The sequence below is a fragment of the Topomyia yanbarensis genome, chromosome 2, assembly GCF_030247195.1.
Source record: "Topomyia yanbarensis strain Yona2022 chromosome 2, ASM3024719v1, whole genome shotgun sequence".
NCBI lineage: Eukaryota > Metazoa > Arthropoda > Insecta > Diptera > Culicidae > Topomyia > Topomyia yanbarensis.
Genome location: NC_080671.1, coordinates 174,482,558 through 174,505,460, shown reverse-complemented (window position 1 = coordinate 174,505,460; position 22,903 = coordinate 174,482,558). Strand labels below are relative to the sequence as shown.

General features: G+C 40.5%; 1 protein-coding gene across 12 annotated transcripts in view; it reads right to left on the bottom strand.

The window, feature by feature from the left end:
- The window catches only part of LOC131682172 (cGMP-dependent 3',5'-cyclic phosphodiesterase-like), a 157,831-nt gene that overhangs the window by 53,763 nt on the left and 81,165 nt on the right, over positions 1–22,903 (bottom strand). For all 12 annotated transcript variants that reach the window (XM_058963445.1, XM_058963442.1, XM_058963436.1 and 9 more), the window contains exons 5-6: positions 13,026–13,309; positions 10,562–10,671 (exon numbers count right to left, since the gene is read on the bottom strand). In XM_058963445.1, the coding sequence (XP_058819428.1) occupies positions 10,562–10,671; positions 13,026–13,309 (394 nt within the window). The remainder of the gene's footprint in view (positions 1–10,561; positions 10,672–13,025; positions 13,310–22,903) is intronic.

The window sequence follows — 22,903 nt, the reverse complement described above, 5'->3', positions numbered from 1 at the left end:
TATTTTACTTCAGATTTTAAAAATACGGAAGTTATTTACTTGGAATCACACTTCGTTACGATGCCATAAACCTAATTGTGAAGGTTTTGTGATTTATTTTAAATTCTTCGCCGAAAGCACCGAACTGAATACGTCTAAAGCTCATTACAGCCGACCGGTAGAAACAATTAGTAATCGCAATAAGCAATCACAAACAACTTGTGCCACTAGTACCATCCCTAACGAATGTGCAAACGACAGTTTCTTTCATTGAGATAAGGAACCGGTACACGAGTAATCACGGCTCGTAGCTACAATTACCAATCCCTGAAGCAAGCAGACTTACGTCACAACACGACCGCCATTCCAACCGTGCGGCAGATATACGGGAGAAAATTGTTTAGATTACATGTACTTTCTATTAAATTGCTAAAATGATTTCGATGCAGTTGGATGAGTTGTAGAGGGTTGGAATATATGTACATACCGTCACAACGGGCAATTCTAGTGTTTGATATTTTGGAAAATAGCAGTACTATGAACTTAAACATTTTCTTCTTGTCGCTATCAAAATCATGAATTAATATTTTGCTGGCACTTTTACCGTGGTAGAAATCTGGTTTAATTTTAATGGAAATTCTATTACCTGATGGTACTATGATGGGCTAAATATACAATTCGTTTGTCGACGAACGACGCTAACATGCAGAATTTTATTGACGGAAACTGCCACTCCAAGTACGTTCTTTAACTAGTCAAACACATTGTGTTTATTTAAACGTAAGATTTTGAGTAACTTAAGTGCTATCTAAGTGAGCACGATATTCTTATTCCTTCACTTCAACATTCAAATTTGATAGCAAGTACCATGGAATTCAGAGTGAATACCAACAATACAACAAAGCAATTATCAGCCCATGTTTTGCGACAAGCGGCAACATGGCCTTCAGCTAGGAGCCAAATTTTCTCTCGTTTTCATGGTGCTACAATTTTAAGAGAAATTAAGTATGTTTCTGGAAACATACTTGTTCTCAATGTTTCTTCACTAGTTATTGTTATTACATTATGAATAGTTTCGGACTACAACGATAAGGCGCCAAGAACCACCAGAACAGAAGTCATAATCGGAAAAAATCTAGAAAACGGTTATATAGGGTAGACGCTCTATACTTCAACTAAGCCCCTCAATTTATCCCACACTTTGGAACCCATTTTTTGTTTCATTTTTTTCAACCAAATAATAATGCAATAAACATCCATGACTTGAAAGCTAACACAAAGAATTATCAAATAAATATTTGAAATATATTTTTAGGATAAATGGCTAATTTTAGGACTATTAGGGAGGATGCTACACTATTTCATTAATTACTTGGTGTACAACTGATGGAATACGTATACATTGCAATCACATCAACATCTTTGTTTCATTCTTAAGAACCAATAAAATAACAAAAATGGCCTGAAAAATTAAAACACTCGTGTTGGAGTGTAACAAAAACCTGAATCGAGTGCCCCAATTATCACCATACCATTTGAGCCAATGAGTTGAACGAAGATGGTAGATACTGCTCTGATCAACGATGTCAAATGGATAGAGTGATAATAGAAAACGAGGAAAAATAAGTTCATTACCATATATGGAAATATATCAATATTTCGGAATGTATCCATTTAGTAGGTGGACTTTATCTGTGACTCTATGTACCTGTTATGTCTGAACGATTCATTAAAAATGCCTTCTTTTTAAAAAAAAACACTATTTTCAATGAAAACAATATTAAAAACCTACTGGTGCGATTGTGTCTCTCATTTATCCAAACTATGATTCATTAGCTGGTTATGTTCAATATAATCGTGGAAATGTCTATTACATTTTATCACACATAGCACATATCCCACGACTACCACAAAAGTCGACACAGACACACTTTGGACAAAAAAGTATAATGTTTATTTAGCTTAATCAGCATGAGTTCAATGTTATCTTTATGTGATCATGCCGAGGGAATGGGCTTGGATGGGGAGGGGGTGGCGGTTAGTAGAGTGAGAGTGGAGGATGCGTCAGAAATCGTTTATCTTATTTCGGTATGCGGAGTAGATGATGGGAATGCAGGTGGTCTAAGCGCGGAAGAGAGGGGAGGGCGGGGTTGGCGATGAAGGGGAAGGTATAAAGGTAAGTGGAAGTGGGCGATGCAACACCCAACTGCATATTATATCTTCCATTTGAAACTTGGTTTGAGAAAATCGGTTCAATCATCACTGAAGAATCTTTACTTGCATAATATGCCCGAAAACCGGGACATCCGGAATTGTCGATTGTGGATGTTCAAAGAATGTGATGTAGACCTTCGAATCGATATGTCGATTGGTGACTATTCCAATAGATTTTTAGCCTATGCGGTATTACGACTGAGACGATTTATATGGGAAATTCCAGTGTGACTTTACTAACTTCGAGAACCAACAGTCAAAACCGAATGAAATTTAATAGCAGCCAATGGGATTACTGAATCTTTAATTTGAAATCAAGTTTGTAAAAATCGATCACAAATTCGCTGGGAAACAGGTGTGATATTAGTTTAGGGCGAGTTCCCCGGAGGCATCAATAACCGTCATAGGTGGCCAATGTGGTCAAAGCTTCTTTAATTTGTCATAAGTGATTTAGACCTGAAAATATAGGTAATGTTACACCTATTTTAAGTCAGGAAGTCAGATAAACTAAAAATTAAATAGCAATGGGAGCGTTATACCTTTCATTTGAAAAGTTTGTGTAAATCGGTTCAGCAATCTCTGAGAAAATTGTGTGAGTTTAAATAACACACATACATAGATGCACACTGACATTTCCGATCTCGACGAACTGAATCGAATGGTGTGTGACACTCAGCTCTCCGGGCTTCGGATAAAAAGATTTTTTTTCGATTTTTAGAGTGATTGCATAGCCTTTGTTTATATGAGAAACGCAAAAATGTTTGGAAGTACATACTTTTTGTCTGATTTATGCCTAACATTGGCATGAAAAATTAATAATTTATGATTTTTAAACGAGATTATTACAGTGTAAAAAACTTTTTTCTATACCGTCTCTACATTTGTTTTTTTCCTCGAAATTAACTAAAATTAGATATAAGTCATAGGACATTTTATCTATTTTAATTATAATTATATTTCTCATTTCAGTTAACTACGAGACGCCCTGTTCTTGACAAAGTAGGACGATGTTTCGCGTGCAGAGTCTGACGAGATCCGACATTGTGAAGCTGCCATTTTGAATCTTCGAAAAAAATCATTTTCTAATTATCGATAAATAACTTTCCCTACCCGGTAATCTCTAGCTAATTGAATGTCGTTAAAATGTAAAAAAGATAAATAACGAATAAAAGATCAAAAGCAGAAGTTCGTATGTCTTCGTTTTTCCGCAAAAAATTCTCAAATATTGCTTGATTTTTCGCTGAATCGAGAAGAAACCTTCCCCTTAATTAGATGAATAAGGGAACATATACCCTTGTATAATGCAATACGATTGGGACTAGCAGACAAGTTTGCTAGAGGGTGCAAAAAGATCCGGCATAATAAAACGTCAACAGATGAGTTATGTTTTCGGCGTGTAATTCAAGAGCAATCGGTGGAGAAAATAGGAGGAAAATTGTATAATAACGATAACACATTTGCGAGGGCAGCGTTGTATTGTGCAAGGTATATAGGTATGTATTTATAAGCTGCATTGTTCGGTCAGCTTCATCAGTTGTGTATGGAATTACGTGACCGGATTCCTTTGATGAATGACGCGTTTCGTTATTGCACCGTAACTTTGAAATTAAATAGTATAAGCAAACCAACGCAGTGCGTCTAATGCTTCACATCCATAAGGTTTCATGAACGCCTATTGTCAACAGTTATCGCATAATTACACCCTTGCGGTTGCCAAAATAATTTATTATTCGGTATTTGTGGTGGAAAATAAGAAATTTGTTGATTTCAATTCCCTCAATGCATTGCTGAATTTCGCAACTATTTATTTTGTTAACAGTAAAATTGGAAAACTTTCAATTATTGTAATTATTTGTCGCTTAAAGGGGAGGGGGCGGTAAGGGTTTAAGCGTAAAAAAACACTGATTTTTGCAATTTTTTTATAACTGCTTGAAGCGAATTGATCAAAACTTTTGTACATTATAGTATATCATTTCAATAACATGCTGTAATTTTTCTATGCAAAAATATCTACAAACGACTCGGTGACGAAACTTTTTGTACAACGTCTCTGAAAAAAACATGATTTGCGGTGTTACCTCTCATTCCAAAACTACTTAATCGATTTCTTTCATATTTTGCATACACATTCTATGCAAAAAATACCTAGCCCCTACTATGAGTCTTTGAGATAAATTTTCAATTAAGGGTTTTTTACTCAATTTAAATAAAAACTTCTATTTTTCAAGAAAAAAAAATCCGTTTTTTTACGAGTAAACACCCCTTTAAATGAAAAATTATTTAAAAAACTCGACGTACGGGTTAGGTATTTTTAACACAGAATGTGTATGCCAAGATTGAAAGAAATCGGTTAAGTAGTTTTTGAATGGCAGGTAACACCGCAAATCATGTTTTTTTCCAGAGACGTTGTACAAAAAGCTTCGCCACCGAGCCGTTTGTCGATATTTTTGCATAGCAAAATTACAGCATGTTATTGAAATTATACACTATAATGTACAAAAGTTTTGATAAATTTGCTTCACGCAAAGTTCTAAAAAAGTTTTCGCAAAAAAATGTTTTATTTTCACGCTGAAACCTTTCCCGATCAGAAAACCATATCAAAAATATATCAAAATTATTGCTCGATTTGATATTAATATCATATGATCATATAATTTTGAAATATGTCGCTTGGAACAAATTATGAATAAAAATTTAAATTATATCATGTTTTGATTTGTCAATAATGATATATAATATATCATATTTATATCTACCATATTGTCTTTTCAACATAGTAAGAACAACAAAATAATATCTTTCTAAGACAGTTTTACGAAGCTATAATGATGCCATCAGAGATTAATCCCTCCAAGTACTGGCTCCAAATCGCATTACTGGTCTTGTCAGGTTGGTATGTAAATACATAAGAGAATGTACGTTTTGTAAAGTTACTCGCTAATTACAGAACACAACAGAGAAAATGTTCTGCTGCAAATTAAAGAAGAGTAGAATTAAAGAAGAGTATAAGAGAGAATAACATGCGAAAGAATAGGAATAAGCATTTTAAATATAATAAGGATGTAATGCAGACCTTAGAAAAAAATGAACAAATTATAAAAGTACGCTGAACTAACTGCGAGTTCTAAGTTAGAACAACTTCTAACAAGTAGCTGCGACGGTAATAACAATAATAAAAAAATAGTAACACAGCGAAATTAAATGCAAATTTTACTAATGAGAAATATCTTTCACAAGAAATTATTTGATTTATTAATTAAAAACAGAACGAAAAACCCATTTTAATCCACCTAGTGGTGCAATTGTGCCTTTTTCATTTATTCAAACTAAGATTCCATGGCTGGTTATGTTTAATATAATGGTGGAAATGTCTATTAAATATTCAGTGCGATTTACACATACGTGCAATGAATCGACAGCTACGAACTTGACTCGCTATATGTCGATGCTGAAACGTTAAGAAATTTTAAATTGGTTTCTCAACTCAAAATCATTTCAAGCCAAATTTTTCACTGGTTTTTCAGACCCACTAGGAAAATTTATTCTAGAGGAATTAGAAAATATTATTCGCTTAGCAGTGTACTTGATGAGGGAAGGGCGGTTTAGGAAAGGGTGGTGAGTGATGTGGGGGGGGGAGGGCCTCACCGTATCCCCCTAACTACAACACTGTTTAAATACAGAAAACCTATGTAAGTCAAAAAAAAATTGGCCAGGATTAAGTTGACGATGTTCAGAGAAATTGCATAACCTTTCTATAGAATAAACAAAAAAATATTTGGATTTATGTGAAACAATTCTGATATTTTTAGATATATTTACTGTCCTTAATTATATATAAACTATCTTAAATATCCGTCTGTGTGATATAATTATTATACCAAACCAAGATTCAACAAAAATACTTTATATCAAAATAGACTGAGATATAATAAGATATAACCGATGCATTTTCTTGGAATAAAAACTTGATATTTTAACAACTATCCAGCTATATTTTATAGCAAACAGAGATATATATTTTTCCATGATATAATATCTTATTTTGATATAATTTTGATGTTAATTTCTGATCGGGTTACCCTTTAAAAACAACATTGCGTATGGCGTAGTTGGTAAAACGAAAACCTTGTACGTAGCTCACCTGGTTTCGATTCCCCGTCCCGCACATAGGGTTAGAGATTGTTCCAAAGAGATTTTATAACCCACGAAAAGAGGCGAACGACCCTAAGGTTAAAGCCTCTATAATCGAAATAAAAAAAACATTGCGCATATACCATTTATCAGTCCTTGATTTTGTCTAACCTTGTACATTGTCAGCTTTTTGAACCGATGTTGACAGCCTCACATGCAAATGTGGAAAGGAAAATTTAAGCTAAATAATCAGAAAGGATCATGAGTGTCTATAAATTAAAGAAGAATATTCCAACAGATCCGGTTCATTAGGAAAACAGAAAAGCCATTTTGTCAGCCTAAAATATGCCACGAGGCTGATAAAATCGGGACTTCACTGTAATTAAAATTTATTGCAACTTATTCTTATTCTCAACACAATCTTGAAAATTATAGGCTGGGAGTGACTTGATTCTTTTGAAGAACTCCTATTGGGTTCGTCCGGCTGCGTGATGTCTTGACAAGACTGTCATTGGTGTCGTTGATATTTCGTTTGTCTGTCATCGTTTTCCTCTATCTTTCCCCTAATCATGGTATGTATTATTGCTACACCGATGTTTGAATTCATCCCCTTTGGGAATGTCTTTCAGAGGGCCGACTGAAGAGGTTAAACCCACGTGTGAAGTAAAAGAATGTGGGTCAAATGGGTGAAGGATGACAGGCGGGGTCAAATGGAGATCTAAGTCGCTAAAAAAATCATTGTCTAATTATTTTTTAACACAATAAATCTCTATAGTTAAGAGCGAATAAAATTAAAAGAAATATTTCGAATCTTCAGGTATGCATTTCCATAGCCCCATAGTTCCAAATTGTATAACATTGTCCGTCTTCGTTTGAAATAATTTCAATCTGTAAATCCATATATTTGAGAAGCTTGAAAAGCAAAACAAAAAAACATTGGGCCCTTTAAATTGAAGCAACGCACCATGTCAAAGGATGAGGCTGAATACAAAATAACAACTTCAATCTTGCGCCTCTATACGAAAGGATGACGAAACAGTTCGAATAATTTTCTTGTGTTTCCGATGAATAATTCCGCACTAACAAAAAACATGGCCATTGGAAAAATGTCAAATGATTTTTTTATCATCTTCCAGGCGGGTAACTACTGTTTATTCTAGCACGATTTACGACTCCATCGTCACTATTCGGGAAGTTGGCATACCCCGAGAAAAATAAAACGAAACTTTTCTTTTGCGTCTATGCTTTGCCGCATACTTAAATTTATTACCGAGTCAACCTTCCGAGACAGCTACCGAAAGCGATGATAGATGATGAAGATTTCAGAGCAATTATTCGCACGGAATACTACATTACCGTTCAAAACCGTACTTATTGGCTTCCAAACCAACTAAAGTTAAACATTTTTTTTCATTCAGCAGTTTAACGAGCATGATGGTGCGTGTTATCTTTGAAATTTCACAATAAAGAAGTAGTTATCATGAACAATATTTCCGTGTACCGTATACCGCTAAAACAGATAGCAGAGTCAGCTTCCATCAAAAAAGTTTCATCATTATTAGAATGGCACCCGAATGGCTCGAAACAAAAAGCAACCCTTGGATAGAGTATATAAGCCGGACGGTTATGGGGCCTTTTTTCAGGCCTTTAATACTCTAGCTCTTTAACCTGTAAAGCATATCTGGTGATAATATTTGTTTTGCCTTTCTCATATAAAGAAAGGCTATACAATCACTCTAAAAATCAACTTTTTAATCGAGGCCCGGAAGGCCGAGTGTCATATACCATTCGATTCATTTCGTCGGGATCGGAAAATGTCTATGTGTATTTATGTGCATGTATGTGTGTGTATGTACTCACAATCTTAGTTTAAATGAAAGGTATAACGCTCCCATAAGATGCTATTAAAATTTTAGTTGATCCGATCTTCGGTTCCGGAGTTACGGGTTGAAGAGTGCGGTGAAAGATACAATAATACCATTAACTGCTATTGAATTTCATTCGATTATGACTTTTGTTTCCGAACTTACAGATTGGTTACTGGTTAGTAAGGTCATTAACACTGTATTGGATATAACCCACAATCAGCTTAACAAGTAGGGGAGACAGGGGCTAGTTGGCGGTGTTTTCAGTTCTCATTTTTACCGCTTTGATTTTGATAGATCTTGCAAAATAGAATACGTTACAGAAAAGGGCAGATTGTTGACAACATCTCTGAATTTTATGAAAATGATTGATTTCGTTGTATTCATTTCTAGAGACAAAAATATGTGACGCGAAAAAGCCGCCAAATTATCCCAGCCCCGGGGTAAGTTGGCGGTATGTATGGGGTAAGTTGGTGGAATGCCAAAAAATAAGCAATCAAATGGAAATTCGATTACATCAATGGTCCTCATGAAATATGGCGATTGTCTTTTCAATAAAACTGTATATTATTCCACAGTTTTTATAATATTTGAGTTTCAATACCCCGTCATTTTGACTCCGACACGTACTCTATATCCAAAAGCAAATTTTCGAAGTTATCAAGGCGATTGTCCGAAATAATTGTGCCCTGCATTGACGAGAGACACAAGAAAAAGTTTCTCTTACTTTGGAATGAATTCCAGGAATGAAAAAAATTGATGACTATCCTTGCACTGTAAATAGTACCGCCAATTTGTCCCGTGTGCGTCATCGCCAACTTACTCTTACTTACTCCTTTTTCTACGAAAAAGGATTTAAAAAATTACTTTTGTGTATAGATATGTGTAATATCTATACGGATACTGAAAGCTCTTTCCACGCACTATCGAAAAATATAATCATTCGAGAAATAGATTGAAAACAACCTTAAACAACACAAAATGTTTAAAATTAAGAAAATTTACAAAGTATACTCAAAAACACAATATCGCCCACAGCTTCTACTAAACAAAATGTTTTGCAACAAAAACACACTGGATAATGCATTTCACATTGCTTGAGGTTCACAACGAGAGACAGCGCTTTATGTCTATTAAAATCACACTAAAAAATCTGAATATTAATGATGACTCAACTGAGAAATCTGACGCAATTGCATATGACGCAACTTTCAATGTTATCTATTTTTATGTCACAATCGACTCACTCATAATACTCTTTTAAATAAATTCAATATTCCGTCATTATAAACAAAATCGATTATCACACGCACTATTTTTAAGTGCAGGAAATAAAATTTAAACCCAATGACTAAGTGTTCAGTGTAAGATGCCATAAAATTACACGTCCCGAATCAAAAACGTATCAAGCGAAATGAAGCGCGTATTTATCTAAAAAATTATCAAGGTCCGTCGGCTGCGCAAGGTGATTTTGCGTGTTAAGATAACAATGCAATTATATTGCAAGTTCAGCGGTTTATCCACTGAAAACGTCGAGTTTTTTTATCAAACATGTTCAGTTACACAAAAAAGAAAAGAAGTTCGATTACCCTTTCGACCACTGTCAGGTCATTTTTAAAATCGTTCAACTCGTTTTTGCAGCATATTCTTGACTCATAATTCCACGACGCTTCGACCCAGTAAATGGTGGATCTATTCTGAATTTTGATGAAAATTCGCTTAGTTCGCTTCCATTTTCACGAAAATAGATAATGAGTCGATGATTTGTTGGTAAGAAGCTGCGTGACGAACTGCAGTAAGGTTATTTTTATTTTAGGATTGAACATTAGTTTTACTTCAATTTTAGTAAACAAATGTAATTTCACAGCGTTCTTGTAAATTTACATGTCGCATGTAATTTTACTGTTGGCCTAATGTAAAATCACATTTTTGAATAATTTGGTGTCGTGTAAAAATAAGAATGAACGTAATAATCGGTCATTTTGTTCGCTGGCATATGTCGGCGCAAGATGACGTAAAATTACAAGAGTTTTTCGAAGTGTGAAGGAAGAAAAAGGGATTCCGCCAACTTACCCCAACCGCCAACTAGCCCCGGACTCCCCTACTGCAATGTTTTGTTTCACCATACTGTAACCAAGTACGACCCTACCGATGCGTGTGATTGAGTTAACATTCATTACATTCATTCAATCAATGTTGTGACACCGCAAGTACTGTTGAAATAATCACTCACAGTGTGAAACCCAATCAATGAAGTGGAAAAAATGAAGGTGATAATCGGTTTTTATAGCTGACACATCATATCCCCCAACGAAAAGTTAATTGTTTCCATAGCCTGTGGATGTCATACCTTCGTACGATAACTGACTTACCTATTTTGCTTAGCAGCCGTCGGGCGACCTGTAACAGATTCTGGCATTGATATCGCACCCTCTTTTCTTCAAACAGCTCAAAAGCGGTTAGCAGGTGTCCAAGCACGTATCTGTAATTAAAGCAAATGGAAAACGGAACACGTTGACAGCTTGTTCATTATACATGCATCGTTAAAACACAGCAGGTTGTAAATATAATTTTGGCTATCAGGGATGTTACCAGCGACCGTTTCTGCATATTATTGCGGTAAAAAGTAAACTGAAACGCTATCAACCAATAAGCGTCAAAACAAAAAATGGGCAGTTGGTTGGGTAAGAAAACGACCATCGAAAAACAAACCTGTATGCGTCACATTAATGATCATCAACTAGGATGATTTGAAGTATATGGTACTCGTGTGTCTCTACATCAATTTTACGAAATTGGACAACTCGTGTTGGCTTGGAAAGTTTGCGTACTGTTGAACTTGTATCGACAGAAACGCTTATTTCGATCTTGACATCTTTATCGGACGAATATCAAAAATGGTGATCACAGTATGCGTAGCTGTCGATACAAATAAAGTTGAGTGAAAAAACATTCAAATCGTTTTAAATTTCTTAAAAAAGAAGTGTATAGGATTCGCTTAAAATTTGAAAACATTTCCTAGGCCCGAAGGGCCAGGTTTCAAGTACCAACCGATTCAGCTCGACAAATGTGGCACGGTGTCTTTGTCGGACAACTTTATTAAAAAAAACGGCCCGTGGAATCTGGAAATAACTCTGCTTCACGATGTTATTTACAATATTGAAGGGGTTTACTCGCTCAAACAATTTAATTTGGGTATTCCAAGATATTGAGGGTGTTTCCGAAAAGGTGTACTTTCCGTCTACTCTGAAAGCGACGCGCGTTCATGTAATATCTGCATGTCTGTCGGGTTGAATGAACGCAATGCTTAGTAATCGCACTGCTCGTCACTGAGACCGACAGAGATAAGGAAGTTGAGTATTTCCGGCTGTCCTCAGGGTGGTGTCACCTTTGCTATGGAAGCTGGTAGCAGACGGTTTGTTAAATAAACTCAATGAGTTTGGGTTTCCAACCTACGGGTTGGCTGACGATTAACAAGTACTAATTACTGGACTTTGCATCGGAACAATCTTTGTAAGTAAGAGCTGTCGAATAGTGGTGTTGACAAGTTACATTATTAGTTGCCCCAAACAAAACTTCAATGGTTCTTTTCACGAAAAAGTGAATAACAATCGGGACTCGTCCCTTGCAGTTATTCAATTTTGAACTGTGTGCAGATCAAGTCAAATACGTTGAGGTTATTTTGGATTCCAAACTGAACTGGTCTGCTTACATTGAGCTCAGAGCCAAAATATTTTGAAAAGACCTGGGGTCTCGAACCCAAATACATCTATTGGATTTACACGAAAACTGGTGCTTTCACGATAATTCCGACTGCAGCCTTTGAGGCACTTCTAACTATTCAACCATTACACATTCATCTTAAACAAGAACAACTATCGTGTGCATCGATTGCAGGTTACTGGTCTTTGGAACAGTAACCATGTTTATCTTGCTTCCAGTCCTACACGACAGTGGTCACAAATGGTTTCATGGGATGAGGATATTCTTGCTCCCAACGATATTACACTCACATTTAGTTTTTTTGCAATATATTCCATGCGAAGATTCTTCATGTGGAGTGGTTGTCTGGCTATATGAAGAAACAACAACAAACGCAAGTGGCCTGTTACACTGGCGGTTATTTGAAAGAGGAACGTGCTGGTACTGGTGTCCACTGTCGTCAAATGCGATTGGAACAGTTTCATTCACTAGGTATACACTATACTGTATTCCAAGCTGAAATCTTCGCGATTATGTGCGGGGTACAATCGGCGCTTCATCAGAGCTTGTCCAGCAAAGTTATAAACTTATGCGCTGATAGTCAGGCTGCAATCAAGATCCTTAGCTTGGACGAATCATGGTCCATGCCGAATTCAGATCGAAGAATTTAGCATTGACAATGCTAACAACTTCGTTTAGGTGCCCGGACATTCCTGTATTACTGGTAATTGATGGACCAACGAATTGGCCAGAGCAGGCGCAAAGATTGACTTTGTTAATTCTGAACTTGCCAGTTTCAACATATTTGATAATAGAGAAGATTCGGTTTTGGGCTTTAACCGAACACTGCAACTATTGGCGCAATCCATAAACTTGTCGTCAAACAAATGCTTTTTTGGAAAAAAACCGTGGCAATGCAATTAGACGAACATAGCCTTTCTTTGTTGAAAAATTTGATGAAAGTAAATAAGGTTTGTCCTTGACTAGAGAAGATAGATATTTTGTTTTATATTTAAACAGCAGAGGAAAAATTGAATGCCAACAAGAAAGCTAGATAGATCGCATGTCATAGTTTCAATATATATTAACAATGATAATACTAACTAATCTAAATTGGTATTCCACTCTGCTCACCGGAAGGTGTCCTCGATGTAGAACTGATACCTCGATCGGGATTTAGTGTCCCCGGCGATACAAACAAACAATGCAATCTGTTGCTGCTGTAAACTGGAACGATTGCTGCTGTGATTACCGTTGTGATTTTGCTGCTGATGTTGAGCACTGCCGCCATCAAATGACGATCGGGTCGAGAGCGAGGTCGTAGAACAGGTCGATGTTGTTGATATCTGCGTCTGAAGTTTGCTGACACGGGGGCTTTTAATATCAAAGACTAGAGTATTGTGCTTGTTTCCTACCACCTGCAATGGAAGGGAAAATAAGATGTTTCAACATGGTTATAGGTTGATATGTTTGAATGTTATGTACGTATTATTAGATTATTTGATTTGAGTTCAGACATCTTGGGAGGATGCCAATGAATTACTAATACTACCCACGATGAAGCACAACTAATATTTTTTCAAGTGGTTTTACCACAAGATGGCGGTTTTGTAACCTTTCCACACCGGTTATTTGTTTCGAAGAAGTTAACGGCCGGAAGGTATACAGGCTTTCGTCTTTTTTCCGGTTAAATAAATTTCTATTCTCATGCGAAAGGTTTGAGAGCCGAATCCAGGTGAGCTACGTTTAAGGCAGTCGATTTGCCAACTCGTTATACCTGTCCCCTGGCACAACATTGTTTATACAATGAAAATTATTCAATGACAACAAAATAGTAATCGTTAGCATGAAAGTCACCGGATGCTATACAGGTCCTAAGCTGGCTTTATCCACAGAAAATTAACAGGGACGCATAACTATCGATCGGTCAATCATCTATCGATCCAGTATATTCAAGATTCCCATAGTTAAGATTAGTTAACGCTTCCGGTATGGTAAACTGCGTATCTTGGTAAACTCCGCTAGCGAATGACGGATCCCAATAGTAGCATGTCTGTAATAACATACGTACATGGAACTATTGAGAACCAGAGCTACAGGTCCAAAGCCCTGGTAAAGGAGGATGGTTGTGATGATCCGGGCCGAGATCACCACGTAAAGCAAGGTAGGGCATAACCCCAATTCCAAGGCGTGAAGCGACCCGTGCCGAGGGATGAGTGATCGAGGGGGTGAAAAAGATGCTCGATCGTTAACGGAGCCTGTGGGGTACCTGGGCAACCCCCACAGTAAGCGTCCCTTACCACGCTAATGCGGAGCTCTGGCGTGGCGGACATATATTTCTCGCGCTACTCGTGGGACTATACATGGAGGTAAATAAAAATAAAAACAAACAGACGGAGGTGCCAAACCCCTTCGCAAGAGGTGGTTTGGCGAGGTCTCCCCCCGTGGGGAGAGTAGTGGAGCGATGAGTGCTGCATCCGAAAGCACCAGTGACCCCCCAGCGGCGGTAGGCAATAACCCTACCAATGCATCGGAGGGGCCAATAGCTGCGATGCGCAAAGTAGCGAAGCAACTCGATTCTATAATCGACTTCGCTAGCGCAAAGCAGAACATAGCCAAGGAGTTGAAGTTGAGCCTTCTGGAGCTCCGGAAAGCTGTTCGTGTCGCAAGACAGGAACAGCAGGCCTATGTTGAGAGGGTGGAATGTCGGGAGAGGCCCGACAGAGAAACCCAGACAGTGGCCTCCAATAGGGAGGAAAGAGAGAAGGTCGATAGAGGTTCACAGACAGTGGCCTTTACCTTCTACGGAGCAGCCACGTCGATCGGAGCGGCGACCGAGTTCCCCTCGAAGGGAAAGGGAAAGGGCAATCGCAAGACGGCATCGAATGCGAAGCGCCCTAGGAAGTCGCCAGGCGAGGGTGCCAAAACCGACACCACTCGGCGTGCAACCGTCAAGGTCAAACGCCGCCTGGGTGAGGTAAGCGAGGGCGAGAGTGACCTCGCTGTGGAGAGCGATGGTACCAGCAACCCGGCACGACCGGGGCAGGGGGGCTCAAACCCCTGGACGCTGGTTACCAAGAAAAAGCCGGCACCGAAACCGGAGGTACCGCGGCCTGTGAGGAAGGCCAAGGACAGAGGCGAAGCCTTGTGGTTAAAAACCGACAAGGACAAATACGCCGATGTCCTTAAATCGATGAAGGCGGCCGAAAGTCTCTCGGCCCTTGGGCAGGATGTGCGTAGCGTAAGACGCACCAACACGGGAGAGATGCTCCTGGTGCTGAAGCGAGGCGCACAATCAAGTGCAGTATATAAGGCCTTGGCCCAAGAGGTCCTTGGTGAGGGCGCCCAAATCAGGTCGCTAGGTGCGGAAACAACTCTCCAGTGCAAGCACTTGGACGAGTTCACGACCGCAGAAGACGTCGTCGCAGCCGTCAAGGAGCACTGCGGCGTCACAATCGAGCGGGCCTCTGTGCGATTGAGGGATGGACCCTCTGGCACCCAAGTAGCCTACCTCAGGCTACTGAATGCGGATGCCAAAAAGGTAACCGAGAAAGGGAAGCTGAAGATCGGCTGGTCGGTATGCCCTATTAGTATACCCCAGCCGCCTTCAGTGGACAGGTGCTATCGGTGCCTAGAATCCGGCCATAAAGCTTACGAATGCAAAGGCATAGACAGGAGCAAGCTATGTCGTCGATGCGGCGAGGAGGGGCATAAAGAGCGGGGGTGCACTAAGGCATATAAGTGCCTTATCTGCACCGCTAAGAAGCAAGCCCATAAACATGCTATGGGCGGACCTTCGTGTCCCTTCGGCGAGTTAAATAAGAAGAAGCCGTGAGTCACACAGCTAAATCTTAACCATTGTGCAGCAGCCCAACAGCTGCTGTGGCAGTCGGTCTCGGAGTCGAGGACAGATGTCGCCCTCTTATCAGACCCGTACAGCATCCCTGCCGGCAACGGCAATTGGGTGTCGGACGGGTCTGGAATGGTGGCAATCTGTACAACGGGAAGGTTCCCGGTTCAAGAGGTAATACACCCCTCCGCCGAGGGTGTGGCGATTGCCAAGATCAATGGTGTGTTCTATTGCAGCTGCTACGCCCCACCAAGGTGGCCAATAGAACAGTTCTACCAGATGATCGACAGGCTCTCGTCGGACCTCGTGGGCCGGAAACCGGTAGTAATAGCGGGAGACTTCAACGCTTGGGCAGTGGAGTGGGGCAGCCGCTGAACAAATAGCAGGGGTCAAGCGCTAATGGAAGCGTTTGCGAAACTCGATACTGTGCTAGCTAATGATGGCTCCGCTAGTACATTCCGTAGAAATGGAGTGGAGGCGTGGATTGATTTGACCTTTGCCAGCCCGAGTCTGGCTCCAGGCATGGAATGGAGGGTAGACGAAGGCTACACCCATAGCGATCATCTAGCAATCCGCTTTAAGATCAACTATGGTGTGCAGCATCCGAGGGCGGGAGATCCCTGTCAGGTACGCGGGTGGAAGTCCAATCACTTCGACAGCGAAGCTTTCACCGCGGCCCTGGGACTGGAGGCCAACACCGACAGTCTAAGCGGGGATGCGCTGGTAGCTGTTCTATCACGCGCGTGCGACGCCACTATGCCGAGAAAAACACTGCCAAGAAACGGTAGATGCCCGGTATACTGGTGGAGTGCCGAGATTGCAGCTCTACGGTCAGCCTGTCTCAGAGCTAGACGTAGGATGCAAAGAGCTCGCACCGAGGATGCAAGAGAGAACCGCCGTGAAGCGTTTCGAGCTGCGAAATTAACCCTTAACAAGGCTATTAAAAGCAGCAAGAGAGCGTGTTTCGACAACCTGTGTGAGAGTGCCAACGCGAATCCGTGGGGTGACGCCTACCGGATTGTGATGGCCAAGACCAAAGGGGGCTCCTCACCCCCAGAACGGTCTCCGGACCGGTTGGCAACGATTATCGAAGTACTCTTCCCGTCTCGAGCCACAAGCCCCTGGCCACCTGCACTACGAGACAGTGCGGGCACGGTCGAAATGGTGGCTCCAGTGACGAATGAAGAACTACTCGCAGTGGCTAAATCCCTAGCAATGAACAAAGCTCCAGGGCCGGATGGAGTTCCAAACAACGCTCTCAAGGCAGCGATCATAGCGAACCCGAACATGTTCAGGCTAGCTATGCAGAGATGCCTTGACGAGTGCCGTTTCCCCGATAGATGGAAAAGGCAGAAACTGGTGCTGTTGCCGAAGCCCGAGAAGCCGCCAGGCGACCCATCGGCGTACAGACCAATCTGTCTGATAGACACGACTGGCAAACTGCTTGAGAGGATCATCCTCAACAGGCTCACCCCGTACGCGGAAGGTACGGACGGTCTGTCAAGCAACCAGTTTGGCTTTCGGAAGGGTAAGTCCACAGTGGACGCTCTCAACTCAGTGATAAATACTGCAGAGATAGCGATCCAACGAAAAAGGCGAGGTATTCGATACTGCGCGTTAGTGACACTTGACGTGAAGAACGCATTTAACAGCGCAAGCTGGGATGCCATCGCGCTCTCGTTACACCGGCTTAGCCTACCGGTGGGTCTGTACCGGATCCTGGAAAGTTACTTCCAAAACCGCGTACTGATATACGAGACCGATGCCGGTCAGAAAAGGGTTCCGATTACCGCCGGAGTCCCGCAGGGCTCGATCCTAGGCCCGGTGCTATGGAACCTCATGTATGACGGGGTTCTGAGACTGAAGTTCCCTCCTGGGGTCAAGATCGTCGGCTTTGCTGACGACGTAACCTTGGAGGTCTACGGGGAGTCAATCCCTGAGGTAGAACTAACCGCAGAACACGCGATTAGCACGGTGGAGGAATGGATGAGCGTGAGAGGCCTGGAGCTCGCTCATCATAAGACGGAGGTAGTTATCGTCAACAACCGCAAGTCGGCACAACATGCAGTTATCCATGTGGGAGAAGTCGCGATCACTTCACAGCGAAGTCTGAAGTCTCTCGGAGTCATCATAGACGACAAGCTGACCTTCGGCAGCCATGTCGACTATACGTGCAAGAGAGCGTCGACTGCTGTTGCGGCACTATCGAGAATGATGTCCAACAGCTCAAAGGTGTGCGCCAGTAGACGTAGGTTACTGGCAGGCGTTGCCGTATCTATCCTCAGGTACGGCGGCCCGTCATGGTCAAGAGCACTGAGGGTAACCAGTTACCTACAGAAACTGGAGAGCACCTACCGCGTGATGTGCCTCAGAGTGATATCTGCCTACCGCACGGTATCACACGATGCATCCTGCGTGATAGCGAGCATGATGCCAGTCGGGCTGGTCATTCGGGAAGATGAGGAGTGCTTTGAGCTACGTGGAAATAGGGGAGCCCGCGAGCGCACCAGGGTGACCTCTGTCGCCAGATGGCAGCGTGAGTGGGACAACTCCTCGAAAGGTAGGTGGACCCACCGGCTGATACCTAGCATATCGAGCTGGGTGGGAAGACCCCATGGGGAAGTTCACTTCCACCTGACACAATTCCTGTCAGGCCATGGCTGTTTCCGTCAGTACCTCCGCAGGTTCGGGCACGCGGAGGTCCCAGTCTGCCCGGACTGCCCAGGTGTAGATGAAACTGCCGAACACATACTGTTCGTATGTCATCGGTTCGACGTCGAAAGAAGAGCAATGGTTGACGTCTGTGGCTGGGACACAACCCCGGATACCCTTATTCAGCGGATGTGTCAAACGGTGGAGAAGTGGAACGCAGTCTCGGCTGCTACCATCCAGATTGCCAGTAGGCTACAGGTAATCTGGCGAACCGAGCAACAGACGGCGGGCACGGCTAACTAGTGATTGGTTAGCTGGAGCGAAAAAGGCCAAGCGCAAAATAAGAGAGTGAATGGTCTGTTCATGCCGAGGTAGGTTGGCGCAGCGAATGGCAACCGCGTAAGGGGTAAACCCAGCCACCCCGAAGCAAGACAGAAGAGTGAGTGTATAGGCGTATAAGTGGACTGCCTCATGCCAAGACGGGAGGGTCGTAGCGTAGTATGTTGGAACTAAGCTATCGATGCCTCATGGCGTGGCAGAGGAGTGAAAGGGTGAGCATCCAAGTCAGTCTCACACTGCATGTTAAGGGTGAGCATAAAAGTCAGCCTCACAGGTTGGTAGAGGCTAGCATAAAAGTCAGCCTAGCAAGGAATGAAAAAGGTGAGCACAAAAGTCAGCATCGCATGGTATGTCAGAAGTGGGGCCTAAGAAAAATGTCCCACATGGGATGCCAGAGGGAGTGACAAAGGTACAATAGAGTGGCACGATTGAGAGTGAATCAGGTGATAGGGTGAGCACCCAAGTCAGCCTCACATGGATGGGTAGGGCGAGCACAAAAGTAAGCCTAGCAAGGAATGAGTAAGGTGAGCACACAAGTCAGCCTCGCATGGAACGTAAAAGGTGAGCACAAAAGTCAGCCTCATGTGGGAGTGTTTGAGAGTGAATCAAAGTGTGATTGAGAGAGCACCCAAGTAAGCCTCATACAGGATGTATGATCGCGTGAGTGAGAGTGAATGAGTACACTTAGTACAGCCATCCCCCCAGAAGTAATACCGAGAGGTAGTTCCTGGGAGGAATGATGGCGGAGCCCAATGGAGTTTAGTCGGTATTAATGGCTGGTCACCATTCGAGTCCGACACGCCCCCAGTGCACCCCGTGTGGTAGATTGGACTTGATTCGGTAAACTTAACAGATTGACAGTCCCGTAGCTTGTGGTTGGCCCCCGCCAGCCTGAGAGAGGTGTCGAAATCTTTAAACTGATTTATAAAATAAGTGAGAATAAATTCAATAAAATCAGAAAATTAGCAAGGATAAGTGTGCAATTTCCATGTACACACGAAATTATTGTTCGAATGTCGAACTGAACGAAGTAAACAAGTAAACACTAGAGAGGCACAAAACTGAGACTTCGCCAAGGGCGCCAGAAAACCATGCTACGGCCCAGCAGATTGATAGAGCTTTTTCGTTAGTCAACAAATTATGCGTTATAAAAAGAGCTTTTTTTACAAAGAAGGATTAACTCATTCTCAGATGGTTTCGCTGTACAAACGATGGTGGTATTGCATGTAAAAATACTTAGACTCTTTTTGATAAATGAGTCTGAGGTCGATGAATACGATATATATGGTATAGCAAACATCATTAAGCAAGATCCATCTACTTGAAGTAAAGGTATTTCTCATACGGACTGAATAGAATCGAAATTTGCAATGCACTGAATACCGTTCCTCAATAACATCCCTTGAAAAGGTTTGCATTGAATGCCATAAGCTGTGTATTCAAAACGAACGCCTTATTTTCCCTTCGTATAATACATAATTCCGTTTATGGAAAATAAATTTGGAATTTCCCACCTTACCTCCATACTTCAAACTAATCCACGACTGTGAGTTATAAATTTATTGCTATCGACAGCTAATAGGATCGACCTGCTAGCTCGTATGCTGCACACGATTCCATTAAGAGGGTATTCTGGTTTAACGCCCATAAAATGAACGATTTGTTAAAATCACAACTAGAGAAAATAACGCATACATTCCAATTTTATTATATTTTAAAATATTAAATAATAGTGCACTTAACAGCCGCTAAAAGCATATATACCCCATGTTTTATGAAATTTCCTATGCATATGGGACAACTATGCGTAGAACGGCAGTAAATTACATTTCCTAAAAAAGACTTCGGAAAAAAGTTGCTCTAAGGCAACCACGATAACACTCGTTAACATTACCTGAAACAGAAAATTATAAATTCTCTCCAACAACGCTACTTTGAATGCCGAACAACGATTGGTCGCTCGTTTCGATGTGTAAATTGTATTAAAAAATATTTTAACAAATATCATGTTCAGAATTATGGTTAAGGCCAGAACTGTGTGTTTACTGAAGAGCTTCCTTGCGTAGCCGTAGCTAAGGCCGTAAAATGCTTTTGACTATTCATCATACAATGAATTGTAAAATGAAGAATATAAAAACGAAAAAGTCAATTTTTGAAGATGAAGAAAACCCCCTTAAGAACTGCGAAGATGTGTAGAGAAATGCCGAAATAGAGTGGGTGCTTCAGTAATCGTGGAGTACCAATAATTGCAGTAGAAGGCTATACGTATAATTTCGATGCAAACCATCACACAATCTTTTTTGTGTGAAAAAGATAATCATTCGAGTGCAAAAGTTTCATTATTGAATTGTTCTTAAAAATATGATTGATTATTTTAATTTTTCCATCAAATCTTACACCGATGCTGAAGCAAATATGCTAGAAGAAATTGATGGAATTTCAAACTATACTGCAAATTAACAATAGAGCGTTAAAATTAAAGAAATAACCCTCACTTGATTAAAAAAATAACCCTCACTTGATTGATTTTGACACTGTTTAGCGAAAAATCTTATAAAAGGATGTTTAAGAACCGTTTAATCCTACCAGATTTTAAAATTTATATTTATATTATATTTTATATTAGATATTTATATCTTAGGGTTCCCGTTTTTTTGGTTTAGAAAATTCTCAAACGGGGTTTTTCCAAGTGAGCTGCATACGAGGCAATCGATTTGGCAACTACCCTATGCCCGCCCTATGTACAATATGTACAAATTTTCTTAGTAGTGCAACTATTGGATCATCGACCCTACACAATTGAAATTGATCAGACAAACGTTGAAAGAGATATGAAGTTAACGCATAGTAAGCTGACTCACGAAATTTCTCCCTAAAATTTACACTTAGGTGTTATGTACACTGTTTGTCTGATCCACTAAACGAACCTCTATTTTCGATCTGGCTGCCAGGTGATTCTTCCAAGCCATATTTTGAGAAAAAAAACTTAATGTTACACTTTCTCTTTTCGTATAGGGGAGACTGGGGTAAGTTGGCAGACTGCTTTCAGTTTTTACCACTTCTATGTAGGTAGATCGGGTAAAATAGAACACGTTGCCCAAAATGGCAGACTGTTGGCAACATCTCTGAATCGCATCGAAGTGTTAGTTGCATTGTCTGTAGTACATAGACAAAAATATATGACGCGGAAAACTTACCCTGATCCCGGTACGCCTGGAAATAAGCAATCATATGAAACTTCAACTACGTGAGGGATCCTTCTGGAACGTGTTGAATGTCTTTTCAATAAAACTATATATTAATCCGATCAAATAACAAAAATATTTCAAACCTATATCTCGCGTTGTTACTTATTGTAATTTTTTGTTATTTTAACTACTAACGAAACCAGATTTATAACACAGCTAACTACAAAAATGGTGTTCTGTTATAATTTTGTTATTGCATTCTGATCAGGAACCGGCATTTCAGTCTCAACACCTCGGTATTTTGACTTCGGCGCGTACTCCATAAAAGCAAATTTTCGAAATTCTTCAGGCGAAGTAAACGTTTTGTGTATTGACGAGATACACAAGAAAAAGATTCGCTTACTTTGTATACAAATTTTTGATAACTATGTTAACACTGTAAATAGTATTGCCATCTTACCTCAACCGCGTAATTCATAAATTTAAACATTCATAATTTTAAAAACAACTTTTGCTTGTGGATAAGTGTAATATCTATATGGATACTGACAGCTCATTTCACACGCTATGGAAAAATAGAATTATTCGTGTAATAGATAAAAAGTCACCTTAAACAACACAAAATGTTAAAAATTAACAAAATTAACTTAATATGCGTTGCAGAAGTTAAATATTAGTTAACTCAATGTTAATCGGTGATTAATGTGTACGCGCGGGATGGGAACACTCGACAACCAGAGGACGAACGATTCCACTCATCTAACAAATGTCAATGCCAATCTGAAAAACCTGTTTTAATCCACCTAGAGGTGCAATTGTGCCTTTCTCATTTCTCCAAACTATGATTTAATAGCTGGTTCGTACAATATAACATTATGGAAATGTCTTTCATTCTTATTACACTTGGTAAGTATATATAAGAACACCATTTTGCATTCATCGCGGTATCGGTTTGAATCGGAGTTTTCTATGTGATCGCACTC